The sequence below is a fragment of the Silurus meridionalis genome, chromosome 2, assembly GCF_014805685.1.
Source record: "Silurus meridionalis isolate SWU-2019-XX chromosome 2, ASM1480568v1, whole genome shotgun sequence".
NCBI lineage: Eukaryota > Metazoa > Chordata > Actinopteri > Siluriformes > Siluridae > Silurus > Silurus meridionalis.
The window spans coordinates 18,803,941-18,817,541 of record NC_060885.1 but is presented as its reverse complement, the minus strand read 5'-3'; the positions used below and the strand labels follow the sequence as shown (position 1 = coordinate 18,817,541).

The 13,601-nt window shown below is 37.6% G+C and overlaps 1 protein-coding gene across 1 annotated transcript; it reads right to left on the bottom strand.

Annotated features, from left to right (window-relative positions):
• Nucleotides 1-28: 28 nt before the first annotated feature.
• On the bottom strand, nucleotides 29-11,509 carry atl2 (atlastin GTPase 2). Its single transcript, XM_046877606.1, is given in 14 exon segments — nucleotides 29-860; nucleotides 2,065-2,496; nucleotides 2,823-2,894; nucleotides 3,373-3,429; nucleotides 5,259-5,386; nucleotides 5,504-5,642; nucleotides 5,721-5,813; nucleotides 5,946-6,002; nucleotides 7,888-7,938; nucleotides 8,086-8,190; nucleotides 8,276-8,410; nucleotides 8,568-8,896; nucleotides 8,899-8,907; nucleotides 11,386-11,509. Coding segments are annotated over 14 exon segments (1,800 nt in total). The 5' UTR covers nucleotides 11,459-11,509; the 3' UTR covers nucleotides 29-740.
• Between the last annotated feature and the right edge of the window lie 2,092 nt (nucleotides 11,510-13,601).

Sequence of the window (13,601 nt, the reverse complement as noted above, 5' to 3'; positions counted from 1 at the left end):
GGATAATCCGAACAAAACAACAGGAAAATTATTTAAATATTTTTAATCACTTAAAAAATAAATTACAACATCCTTAAAAGGCAGACAAAGCAAGTCAACCCACATTCCTTATGTAGGGTTGTAGTACTGTAGCACTAAGTAAGCAGATTCACATTCAGTATAGAACAATCTCTAATTAGTCCATTATGAACTATCCCACCTGACCAATTTACTAGAAATAGAATACAAAATTATATTTATACATTCATGTACATGCTGGGGTTTATGATACAATTTCAAGTGTTTGAGTTTAAACAGTTCAGCATGGCTTTACACTCTGCAGTAGTGCATTTACTGAAGGATTCTGGTAGTGAGCACACATTGCATTACTGCAGTGTTCCTGAAGTCAGCAACATTCAAATAGGACAAAATTAAATCCAAACACATACAAATGAATGAATAAATTTAAAAGAACAAAAGGCAATAATTGAAAGTGGTCAAATGGACGCAATATTTTTTTCCTGATCAAATTTCTATGACTTTTAAAAACCGACAGAGCTTTGCACGTGTTCTGTTACATTTTAGCGAGTGACTGCAGCTGTGTCACCAAGTGTGCACATCATGCCTAGTCTGGGTTGTAAACTTTGGTTTTAATTCTTCAGCCTAAGGGTAAAAGTGTCCACAATAAAACTGTGCAAAAAAAAAAAAAAAAAAAAATTCTGTACACTCTGGACAGGAGAGACATGGGGCATGGCGAACGGTCAGTTAGTTTTTAACTTGGAAGTTTGAGTCACTTGTTCAGTCAGACTGGCTCTTATAGAGTTAACTACAGTCTGGCGGATATTTTCCTCCATGTACTGCTCAGTCAGTGGCTTCAGCACCTGAAGAGAATTAAAGATGAAGACAACAACAGAAGAAAAAGCACAAAGAAAAATACTGAGTACACAAATGAAGAAAACCTGTGAGAGAAAACAAAAGGGAACGTCATCTCCAGTGAGCCATTAATATAAAAATATATGTAGAAAATAAAGATTGTGGAAAAACGATTTTTAATCCAGGAGACTTTGTTTTTACTTTGCGTTTTGCATGCCTTTGCATAGACCAAAGCTAAATTTAATCGGTTAAGAACAAGTCCATACAAATCCTTATCTAACCACATACTATATTACTTGAATATTACCCAAACAAGAATTTCCTTCTGATAGATACAATAGCAAAAACCTTAAATAGGCATCAATTTCCATGAATTTCAATTCTCAATACTGTTTAATCACTTCCAAAACTTAGTTCATCTTCTGCTGATGACAGTTCCATACAATCCTACAAATATGAACCAAATCACACTTTAGACATCATGTTATTGAGAATCTGGTACAAATACATGGATAGCTCCAAAATAGTATGCTTAATGGGAGAAGCATGACATGGTATTAAATAAGTGTTTAATAAAAGCATTACAATATGAGTGAAACAATATGACTTTTCCTGGTGCGATTATACCATGCGGTCATCATTCCACATCTAGGTCACTAGTCTACCCTGTACAACCCTATCCAGTGTAACTTTATTCCAACTAGCAGTAGATCTTGTTTGGATGGAATGATGAACGTATGACAAAATGACAGAATGATGTGGTATGGCAAAGGTGTATACAACAAGTAAAGCTAAAACTCAGAGGAGGCATGAGGAGTGCAGCTTCTTTCAGCAGTGATGCTAAAATAAGTCAGGACTCCTTGACCTACTGTTTAAACAGATACTTTGTGAACATGATCTGAGTACTTTCCTGGCTGGGACCATGTTCACAAAGTATCTGTTCCATCAGTAGTTGGTATGTATGTATGTATCTAAGATGCATACTAACTATCCATCTATCTATAATAGAGTTTTTCAGCCTGATCACATGAACCCTGATGTTAAAAAAAAAAAAAAAAAAAAAAGGGGGCACCGACATGCACTGCAAGCAATTTCAATTATTCATAAAAAATTTAAACAAATGTAGGCAAAAATTTTTTACCAAATACAAAAATACACCGTCAAAAGATTGTATTGGCTTAAGTTAATCAATAGGGATAGTGCTCCACCCACCTGCTCCCACAAGGCTTCTGCTGTAAGGTCTATGGCCACACCCACTTCTCGATATTCGCCTGAATATCTCACATACGCCCATGCACACAGTGACATCAAGGACACCCCCATCACAAGGTTGGCCAGGACCGCGATCATCGATATGCCGAGGAACCCTGTTACTGTGGAGACTATGTAGGCGACGAACATGACAGCAAACAATGTTGCAGGCGTTCTTGCTGCATAGAAAATGTTCTTGCTTTCATTGTGCTTGATGAAATTTGCATAAACTTCATCAAGCTCAGACTCCAGCTGTTCCTGGTACCGTTTGCTAAACTCAACACCTCCCATTTTCTTAACAGCACAAAACTGCTTGACAGAGGTTTGCTTCAGCTCATCATGATAGCGCTGGAGGTCAACTGGTGCAATGTATGGTTTATCTCCACCACATACCTACAGATGGGGAAGAGGAGCAGGAAAGAAGCCTTAAGTACCACATTACCAATTAACACACACAGATGAGCCATCGCAGATAAGGAACAGTCAGTGATGTTCAGTGTTTAAGATTAAGTTATCTAGGCCACATTGAAACATTCTATTTTAGTGCAATGTCCTCACACTATTCTGAGTTATCTAGGTGACCTCCTCACAGCACAGGAAGAAATCAAGTCACGATCCTCCTTAGCACTACTTGTATAAAAGTTACTTAGAATGTCAGAGTAAACATCTTATACACAGTTCAACCATAGCCGTAGATCAAAAGCATATTCAGAATTGACCTGCTGCATGGTCCGGCTGTAAGTGTCCTTAGCCCCAGCCACAGCTGTCAAGTTGTTAGCTTCAGCAGTTGCCTAGAAGTTAAAACCAAAATAAATAAAAGGGTACAAAAAAAAAAAAAATTAAAACAGTCAGACTACAGATAAAGTCCTTTTTGGCCAAAAGGTAACCATAATGGCAACACTCCAAGGCAGTTATTTTCAGTCATACAAGACCCAGTTCCCAACCACCTGAACAGGGAGTGACACACATACCAGAAATAGACAAGAATGGATTCGAAATGGCTATTGACATTCTACAATAATGTAAAATGATGTGACCTTTGGCCAAAATAACACTATCATACTCCATTACAAATTGAGCAAAGCACTTTATACCTAAGCCACTCTGAGAATCTGGCATTTTCTGATAAAAAAAATGTATTAGACAAGGAAGAACTTTGGTTAACAGCCACCATATTAAGCACAATATACTGCCCATTCAGATTTATGAAGTGGGTTGTCATTACTCATAATCTAATTACAGCAGAACTGTAACACATAAGCAGCATACCTGCAACATGGACTTTGGATGAGGGAGCTCATCACCTTGGTAGATTTTGATGTATGCCTAAAATAAAGCAAAGCAGATCAGATATTTAGTTTGACTGTAAAAAAGATTTCCTTTTCAAAACTTTTACAACTTTCCAACATGTAAACATTAAAAACAAGTAGGACAACATAAAAACTAAAAGAATAAATTAACAAAAAATAAAATATATTAAAAGTATAGTCCAACTATAAAATAAGGGGAAAAAAAGAATAACACACACACACACACACACACACACACACACAGGATGGATGTCAGATATTGACATTAGTACAGATTGTCAATATTGTGTCCATGTGTTGGTATGAAAATAAAGTGACACTGCTTTGCCAGTCCAAAGTTAGTGACATTTCAGTGCAAATAATGCTAAAGATTGTGCAGCAAAGGAAAGTAGGACAGAAAGTGATCCCAGTCCAAGATGCTAGCTGTTTCCTGGTTTAAACTCTGAATGGCCTGGGGGTAGAAGCTCCTCCTTATTCTCTCAGTGTTTGCTTTCAAGGAGCAGAAGTGCTTCCCTAAACAGGGGGTTTGGGATGGCTGAGGTCCTTCACAATCTTCCTGGCCCTAGTCCACTCTGGAGGGCTCGCCTTTCCTGCATGGTGCTGTTCCCAAACCAGTAAGTGATGCTACCAGTCAGAACGATCTTAAAATGGTGCAGGTGTAGAAAGTCACAAAATATTCATCTCTCACCCAAGTGACAATTTCAGATGCATATTATTCAGAAACAACACTCTAAAACTTTGCAAAGCCTTTCAGGTGGGGGGCATAACTGTATAATTCATTGATAAGATTGCGACTGTGTTGACCCTCAAAATAAACATTTCAAAATCTTAATGTATTATTGAACAATGTTATACATTTATAAACATCAACCAATTCATTTTCAGTAACTATTTATTTTTTCTTTGTGAAGAGCAGCAGATCCCCATCAACAGTGTGCACAAAGCCGTCAATCCATGGCACCATGCAGACACATTCACATTCCGATTCCAACACTGGAGCAATTTCAAATAACCAACCCACCACCCTGTAATCTTTTTTGGGTCTGAGGCAAAATGTCAGAAACTTTCAAAGTATAAATTGATTTCCTGACTTAGTACTAAGGGTGGGGAGAAAAAAAAAAAGTAAAAAAAAACCAAACACGATTCACGCGAGAAAGCAAAACCATGGCAGAGGTAGGGGCGCAAACCTCTGAGAATTGTTTCTGCACCTTCACGTTTTAAATCACAAGTGTAGAAACAAACAACCTGCAGCATCTCATGACATTGAGTAAATGACCATGCACTTCAGAGAAGGCAAAACGCATTACAGAGTCGATTGCTCTTTTTATCTGCAAAGACATTCGACCTAATAGCTTGTGTAAAATGCAGGTTTTCGAAATATGATCTATACTTTGGAGCCGAGGTACGTTATTCAATCAAGGAAGCTTTTCGCATACACAGTCGTGCCTAAAATCTATGACGAGGTTGCGTTATTCAAGTTTTTGGTACTTGAAAGTTTTATGGTTCAAGGTTCTTTATGCACTATGTATGTGTATGCTCCTGAAATAAAAATTCAGAAAGATGTGATGCATTGTTTTTGTTAATATAACTCGTATACAGTCTCTTTAAGGGTATGATCAAATATTTGCCATTGTCTAATCTTTATTAAGCAAACAAAAATCACAATTTAAACAATGAATTGCAATAGCTACAGAATCGCAATATGTATTGAATCGGCACAAATGTATCGGGATAGTATTGAATCGCCAGATTTGTGAATCGTCCCAGCCCTACTAAAACAGTAAATTTAATGCCATTAATGCTTATTACATTATTGACTATCATTATTGAGAATATAAGCCTAACCTTGAAATACTCCAGTAGGTCTCTGCATGTCACCTTGGCACCATTGATCTCCTTCTCGATGAGGTTCTCAGGGGCCAGCATTAAAGGCACCAGGTTTTGCAGCTCTTTTTTAAAATCACCATCAATATCTGCAAAAAGAACAGCAAGAACAAAGCACTGTTTTTGTTTTCCGAGTTTGTATTGTGCCATGTTTTTTTTTTTTTCCCCTTTCTTTCTTCTTTTAAGTAAGCAAAGATTATTCCAACCTTTAAGTCTGCCATCAAAATAGGGGTTAGTGGCAACCTTCAGGCCTGGGTGAGGCAGCAAGAAACAGTCAATGCTTGAGAAACATGAGTGGATATGCTTCCTTACGTTCTGTAGCTCTTCATGCTGGTTTTGCTTTACCTAACCAATAAACAAAACACATGCACTCAGTATAACTTCTGAACGCACAACAAAACTCATTTTCTATCCTGAACTCACCTGCAGTCGCCGTTCCAAGAACCGATTTCCTCCATCAAGTCCATAATAATGCTCATATGGGTAACACCAATCTCTGATCAGAAACAGGAGTTTCTGGAGGAAAAACAAAATCTAAAATCAGCCAATTCTAAACATTAAATAAAAAACTGACAATAAGCATGAAAGTCTATTCATTTGCTTAACAAAATGTATCCCACCCAATGTACAAATCAATGTGTTTATTACCTGAAATGGTCTTTCATAAATCTCCTCCATTGCCAAGCGACCATATTCTGTAAAAAGCTATTAAAAAAAAAAAAAGACATCTTCTTTTGAATGTTAGTGTAGATACAATTTGAAGGTAATTTAATTCACATTTTGGACTTTCACAATATATTCTGGTTCCCAAACTAGAACTGATTACACTAAAAAGACATAACATACACGAGACAGCTGTCAAAACATCATTTAACTCTGAAGGGCACTTACAAAAGCAAAGAGCTTACTGATGCAAACAAGTATAATTTTGTAATTGCTACAAATCTGTAGAATTTGAATCTTACTATTACAAAACCACCCTAGGCATTAACAGCAAGTTTCCTCATTTGGAGTAGGGTGATACCAGTATCACTGAGTACTAGTACTGAGTTAATAAGAAGTCTTTGTGGAGAACAAGAAGTCAAGACCACTTCTTGTTCATTTTTGTAATTTTACACATCATCTATGGGTAGAGTGATTGAACTCATGCGGCCAGCACAGAGCCTTGACCTCAAACCTACTTTACACCTTGGAATACTGATTGCACCCCAGGCCTCCTTGTTTTACATCAGTGCCAAACCTCACTAATGCTCTTGAGGCTGATTAAGTAAATCCTCACAGCCATGCTAGAAAAACTAGGTGGAAGATTGCCCAGAAATTCGCCATTTAACGTCGGTTATCTCGGTGCAGCCGCAGAAGAACTCACGGAAGTGGCGGAAAAATCAAGGTTTACAGATGCTACAGGTGTTGTATTGTATACTGGTGAATCTCTGCTGTTAGTTAGTGCACATATGCCTTTTGTTAAATGTTATGCGATGAACGGGAGGCGAAAGTAGAAGCGCGGCGCTGCACAGCACACGGGAGAACGTGGGATGAGCAGCAAAAGCATAGGGGGATCCGCGATGCGCTTTGGGAAGAAAAGCGCAGCCGTTGAAAGAGTGCCGGTGGGAAGGCACATACCGGGATACGCATGCGCGATAACAACGACCACCGTGAACCAACATATACCAACAATAACGGACGGTGAGTGTGGGGAAGTTTAAATAGGAGCTGGTGATGATGATAAACGATCACCATATGTGCGCGATTGAAGTGGAGCTTCAGAGAAAGCAGCCGAGAAAACATCTGACACGCTGAAGGGGGCCAAAGGGGGCGTGGCAGGTGGATTCCTGACAGATAAACATGTACTGTATGTATTTTTATAGCATGCCTTCATCAAACAAATCGCGGCAACGCTGTTGTGTAAAAAAAAAACCTTCAAAAACACGTGCATGCACATTCTCATTTATTAACGCACATCATGTACATAAAGAAATTTCAAGCACGTTAATATATTGCCGCCATTTTGATTTTCGTTTATCTCGATGCTCATCGAACATAACCGGGTTCCACTGTGTGTGTGTGTGTGTGTGTGTGTGTGTGTGTGTGTGTGTGTATATATATATATAAAATTGATTTAAGAAACTGATGTAAATTGTGCTGATTTTAATTTTACACTGCAAATTTTCTTGGCAGAATTGTTTAAGTTGATAGGTATATATGCAGGGTAGAGAAATAGGTGGGCACGGTGTCTTTCAGTGGAATTATGATGAAATGTTTAATTGAAATTTCTCCTTTTTATTTTTTGAGGTTAACCCAAAATTTACAATTATTCAAAGCTGTTTATAGTAGTATATTACTATACTATCAGGTAAGGCACACACTCAGAAAAAGGGTAAACTCCTTTAGTTCACGAAAATCTTATTTTTATGTGTATAGCAGAAAATGCCAAAATCTGGCCAAAGATTATCTGAGGTCACCAAATTACATTCATACATTATTTTATATATATATATATATATATATATATATATATATATATATATATATATATATGTACATGTACGTGTGTGTGTGTGTGTGTGTGTGTGTGTGTGTGTGTGTGTAGTACCTGTAGATGCTGTAGGTCATCCTCTTGAATATTCTGTGAAAGATTATAAACCTACGACAAACAAAAGGAACATATTGCAAGCTTACAAGTAAACATACACCCAGCAGTCATAAGGATTTGCAAACACGCCCGAGTACATAAAGTACATTAACTATTCTCTGTCCTTCCAAAAAAAATAAAAAGATATAAACACCACACCTGTATGGAGCTGGTCATAGTGCTGAGTGCAAAAACCGTAGCACAGTCTTTAATAGTGGACTGACTGTCAAAAGCTCCCTGAGTGTCAACCAGCAGGACAGCAACCTAAAGAGTAAGAAGTTTGGATTAGACACCAATTGAGGACAAACAAGTTGTGATATAAGCAGTAAGTAAATAAGGAAAAACACACCTTACTGCCATCAGTCTTTTCCACCACAAACACTTCACTCCAGGCCTGTATTCCTGTTGTCTCTCTCTCACAACCCCCTCTCCAGGAGAAACCTGTTAGTGGCTCATCATCTCCTCCCATCCATGACTCAGATGACTACAGAATATGAGAAGAACAAGAGACCTGGCATGCTTATACCTGCCTTTTCATAAGGAACAACATTAACAGGCAACGCTTGTTTTGTACTTCAGGGAAACGGTCACAACATGCCAGAAAAAAAAAAAACAAACAAACCCATACACGCTTAGCTAACCTGATTGTGCATGTAGCGCAGCATGAAGTCTAGCAGGAAGGATTTGCCCTTGCGAAAAGCACCAGCCACAGAGAGCACAACCACATTAAGGTCCTTGATATGATCTTGCATTAGGATCTTCTCCAATGCTGCAGCATCCAATTCAAATTTATGGTCCTCCTCATTTGCAACAACTATCTGTATTGGCCGAGCTCCTTCTGCGACTAGCTCTTCCTCCTCGGGTTTGAGATCGTCCTCCACAGCACATGGATCAACTCCGTTTGTGTCAGGGTTTAGCTCATGCACTTTGCTCGAATCATGAGAAGGACGACACATTGGCACGTCCCTGACCCGGTCATATCTGGGTAAACAATACATACAAATGTTTGTTGACATAAATATAACCGCAAATAAAACCAGTGCTGCAGTGTTAACAACAGAAATCATTTTTTGTAGCCTTATAGTTGTGTTCTCTTTAATACTGGCTCTGTTTGCACATTATGTTGTTGTAGGGCAACTCTGTATTACACCAGTCCTACCAGTATTCCCGCTATATACATAGTAAACATAATATAAACAATAAAGACTGGCTTGAACCTAATGGTACTAATGTAAGGAAGACACGTGTAACACGGAGTCTATTTATAGAAGACAGAATTCGAATGAGACCTAGTGCATATTAATAACTGTGCAGTCCTTTACTTGCTTCCAGAGGATCATAAGCATCTGCTGAGTGCTGAAGAAGTCATTACAGTCTGAAGGGGATAAAAATGTTCATCCACACATGAATGAAGCCAGCACACCACAACATTTTTAAAAAACTAAATGTTTTAAAGTAAAAGCAACTCCAAAAACCCATGGTCCGGTTCTCATGCTTTTTTTTTTTTTTTTTTTTTTTAATCAAACTGCTGGACATCTTGGCTGGTTCTCAATAGCAAGACACTTTCCAACAGACTAATAGCACCAATTAATACACATACTGTAATGGAAATGGGTGCATTTACACAAAATCTAAATAAAATCTGCTAAACAATTTCATATTAGGAAGTGTTCAGATGCACTTGAGCTATCTAAACAGAAATGATTACCAAATGCCAAGTAACAAATCTTATCCTTTTGTAAAAATCATCCTTAAAAAAATCCTTTAAATATAAAATGTCTTAATATTAGGTTTAAGATAAACATATTTGTTACAGCATAATTTCAATATAGGCTCTGATATTTCTTCCCCCAGATATTCTTGCTATATATTCCATATATAATATTATATCCTACAGATCACGATGCAGAGTGAGACAGGCTCTCGGAAGAACTGTGGGCTCACGGTCATTGTCTCATGAAAGATTATTGTTTAGGTAGACAGACATATATAAACGGACAGAGTGACTGCTGAAAGATACTAGAATAAGTATACAGATATACAGTATATACAGAACATACATATGGTGTGTACAGAGAGTGTAAAGGGTGTGCAGTAGTGTTTTGTGCAAAACAATATAAAATTTCTGACACAAAAATAAAAGTACTCCGATAAAGTAGAGACACTTAAGTACAATTCCCGTTTATCACTAAGTTTTAGATAGTGCTTTTATTGCATCACTGAATAGCTGCAGTAGTGCTGCTGTGTACTGAAAGACCGTGGTCACGCAGGGGTTACTACTGGGTTCTTGTGATGTTTATGGTGTCGCTCGGCTGCTCCACTTTCTATTCCCGGCTCGCGCTAAACCCTGAGGTTCAGCCACCATAACCCCGCAACACTCACACTCAATCTAAACAGGTCTTTCTATTGGAAGACACAAAACAAGCAAAACACAAAGCTCAAATCAGAGTGTGCGCATTTTTGTTTTCGCGTTTTAGTGTCAAAGTCAAGGACAAGGCAATAGACCGACTTGCTTCCCCCCACCAAGTGAGAGCAATCCGAGCTGCGCAAACTTCAGAAAACACTCCTAGCACTGCTACAGTGAAGCAAAATATTGTAATTCATTACACATCCAGCATCAATAAAAAGCGGAAAAAAAGAGAGAAACAAATCACAACCTAGATGTGCCAATCATTGCGCGCGCGCGCACACTGTCTATATTGCCGTGTCAGTTTGCGCAGGTCGAATCAAATCACGTTTGTTATTTTCGGACAGTTACGAAACGATCACAACTCTCAACGCACTCAAATTACCGCAAAAAAACAAGTTTACAATGTTATTACATTCACCTATACCTCAGTGTTAAAACCTCCGGAGACTGCGCTAAAAGTTTGTAAAGCAGCTGCAACAGAACTGCAGACCCTCAGCACAGGGTACAGACCACATGCTGGCGTTTGCAGAATGCACAAAAATCAATAAGAGATGTATTACAGAATATAGTCAAGATGCTCCAGGAATACACGTTATATATATATATATATATATATATATATATATATATATATATATATATATATATATATATATATATATATATACCTTTAAGTACATTTCTATTCACAAGCACGGATATTTTCAAGACCGCCACATGAGACAGGGGGTGCAGAAGGTTTTCGGTGTGTGTCAACAGGATAAACTTATGGCCACTCAAATATAAATTCATATTTTATAACCAATTAAATTTCTGTAAAGTTACTTTGAGACTACATCCAAAAAAAACTGAATTGAAAAAGCAGAGCAAACGGATAGTTCCAGTTCCAGCAGTCTGCTTAGTGCACCTGGTTAAAACTTTCTCCATAACTTTATTCTTAAACTCAAAACTTTCGACTTTACTCAACAAAACTCTCACCACTCAGTCAGATATATTGTACAACACTACACATATAAACTCCAACGCATATTCTCCCGGTCTTTTGTTACCTTCGACAAAGCAGTCACTTATGTGATTTGTCCGCATATACTCCCGATTTCTCGGTCCACGGCGCTCCGCCATCTTGTTCAGTTCAAATCTCCAGTGTAACGTGCACGGGTCCCTCTTTGAACTTGATCTTGCTTGGCCACGCCCCAACGACTTATACTTGCGAAGCGCGTGTCCAATGAGAGGCGTGGTCTGAAAAACAAACATTTCATTGGTTAGTTCTGTGTCGAGTGCGGCGCTGGACAAGATTTGATGGCTGAATGCAGGTGCGGGTGCAAACAAACATTCGCGGGACTCCTCTTAAAAATATTTAAATAAATAAATTACTAAAAACAAATAAACTGTTGTGTATTTACTTCACGAAAGCAACAATTGCAACCCAAATAAAGTAAAACGATTTGTTACTTTTTTATTCATATTCAAAAGAGAAGCAAGTGAAACTAAAAAGCAGTGTAAGTCACCACATCGAAACGAGCAATGGTCAGTTGTAAGCCAATGAACATCTATGAGGTTAAAGCTACAAATGTTAAAAAACTTTATTTTCCATGATTGGTATTTACAGTAAAGTAACCTAGCATGTGATCTACTGACAGTGCAAAGTACAAATAATTTGAATCACCCCAAAACAGTCATTCTACAGACTTTCAATGCTAGCAGTTTTTGTTTTGATTTGTAGTACATTGATTTGGACTTGATTTAGGCTTTCAGAATGGAAATTATTTTTAGTGACGAAAGGCATGCAAGGATAAAAAATTTTTAAAACAAAGTTTATATATTTTAGTTGTATTTGCAAGATGTTTAACAACAGGACAGTTTGCTCTTCAGGAGCAAACTTCATGACCAACCCCACCAATTAGACCTCCAAACAGAAGTAGGGCATCGGCCTGGATCAGGCAGGTCCCAAAAGAAGGAGTGAAGAAACTACTGTCACCAGTTACCCGAATTCACCAAATACATGTTAAAAAGATGACACATCATGTCAGCACTTTTATGAAGTCAGATAGTTAACACACAACCTTTAGCACTATAAAATTGTCCTACAGTATGTGAATTTAGCAGTTTTTTTTTTGTAGAGATGAGTAAAAGACAGATAATTTATACTGTCCATATAACATTAAACATTAAACTGTTATCTGTATGCATTCGGTTGATTGCAACTCTACAGGCTAATACACAGAGAGGCTGAAAATAGGTTATAGTACAGCTAAAAAGGATTCTCAAAGACTTTCGGGGGCTCTAATATAAAATGCATACTAATGCTTATAATGTATATAAGAAGGCATGCATGTTCAACATCGCTATTTCAATTTCATCATGAAAACCATATGTCCCATTGATCACTTACAGGTAAATATTTATATTGAAGTGTGCTGTTAAAACCAAACAACTTGTATTTGCTTAGTTTTATAGTGTTATAATTATCATATGTGATAAATCTTGTACAGTGCAGAAGAAATCAAAGACAATTCCTCTCTCTCCCATCAGCTTAACCTTTTAAGGCAAGCTTAGGTCATTTGAGTTGTGCGTCGATTTTGTTGTGCCACATGCAAAGCAGTTCACCTGTAAAAACGCACATACTATTCTTTGCTCTGCTACCATGGGAATTCAGAAGGTTCCTAAAGACTGTCCAAACCTATATGAAAAAGTCTTACCATATCCTAATAGAAATAACTGAAATATGCTGTCTAGGGAATATTTTTCTTCTATATGAATTTTTTGTATTAGATTAAACTTTAACTAAATACTGTGTAGTGTACATTATGCTTAAATGTTGGACAGTCGTACAAAGCATTTCACTGCATATCGTACTCTGTATGTATGTGTATGTGACAAATAAAATGATTTGAGTTGATTTGAGTTGATTATTTTAGTAAAGGTTTTTCAGTGCCTTCTGTTCTGCTATCACATGATATTCCAAAACTGGACAGTTGAATACTGGAAAGTGGACCAGGTGATTTTTGCCTCCTCATCTTCACCTGACCAGTTTGTTGAGTTGCACACACAAGCTTTAATTTTCTGTTTTCGGCTGACAGACGTTAAACTTGATATAGTCTTCTGCAGTCGTTTGCTTCAAGGTTTTACATGTGCAAGGTTTTTAATGAGACATGATGTCATGGGTCATAGATATAAAGCTGGATTACTTTTTTCCCCCATCAACTTTTACCTTCATACCTGCTAGGTGTGATCTGAGTTAACATGAGATGGATGGATGTAAGGA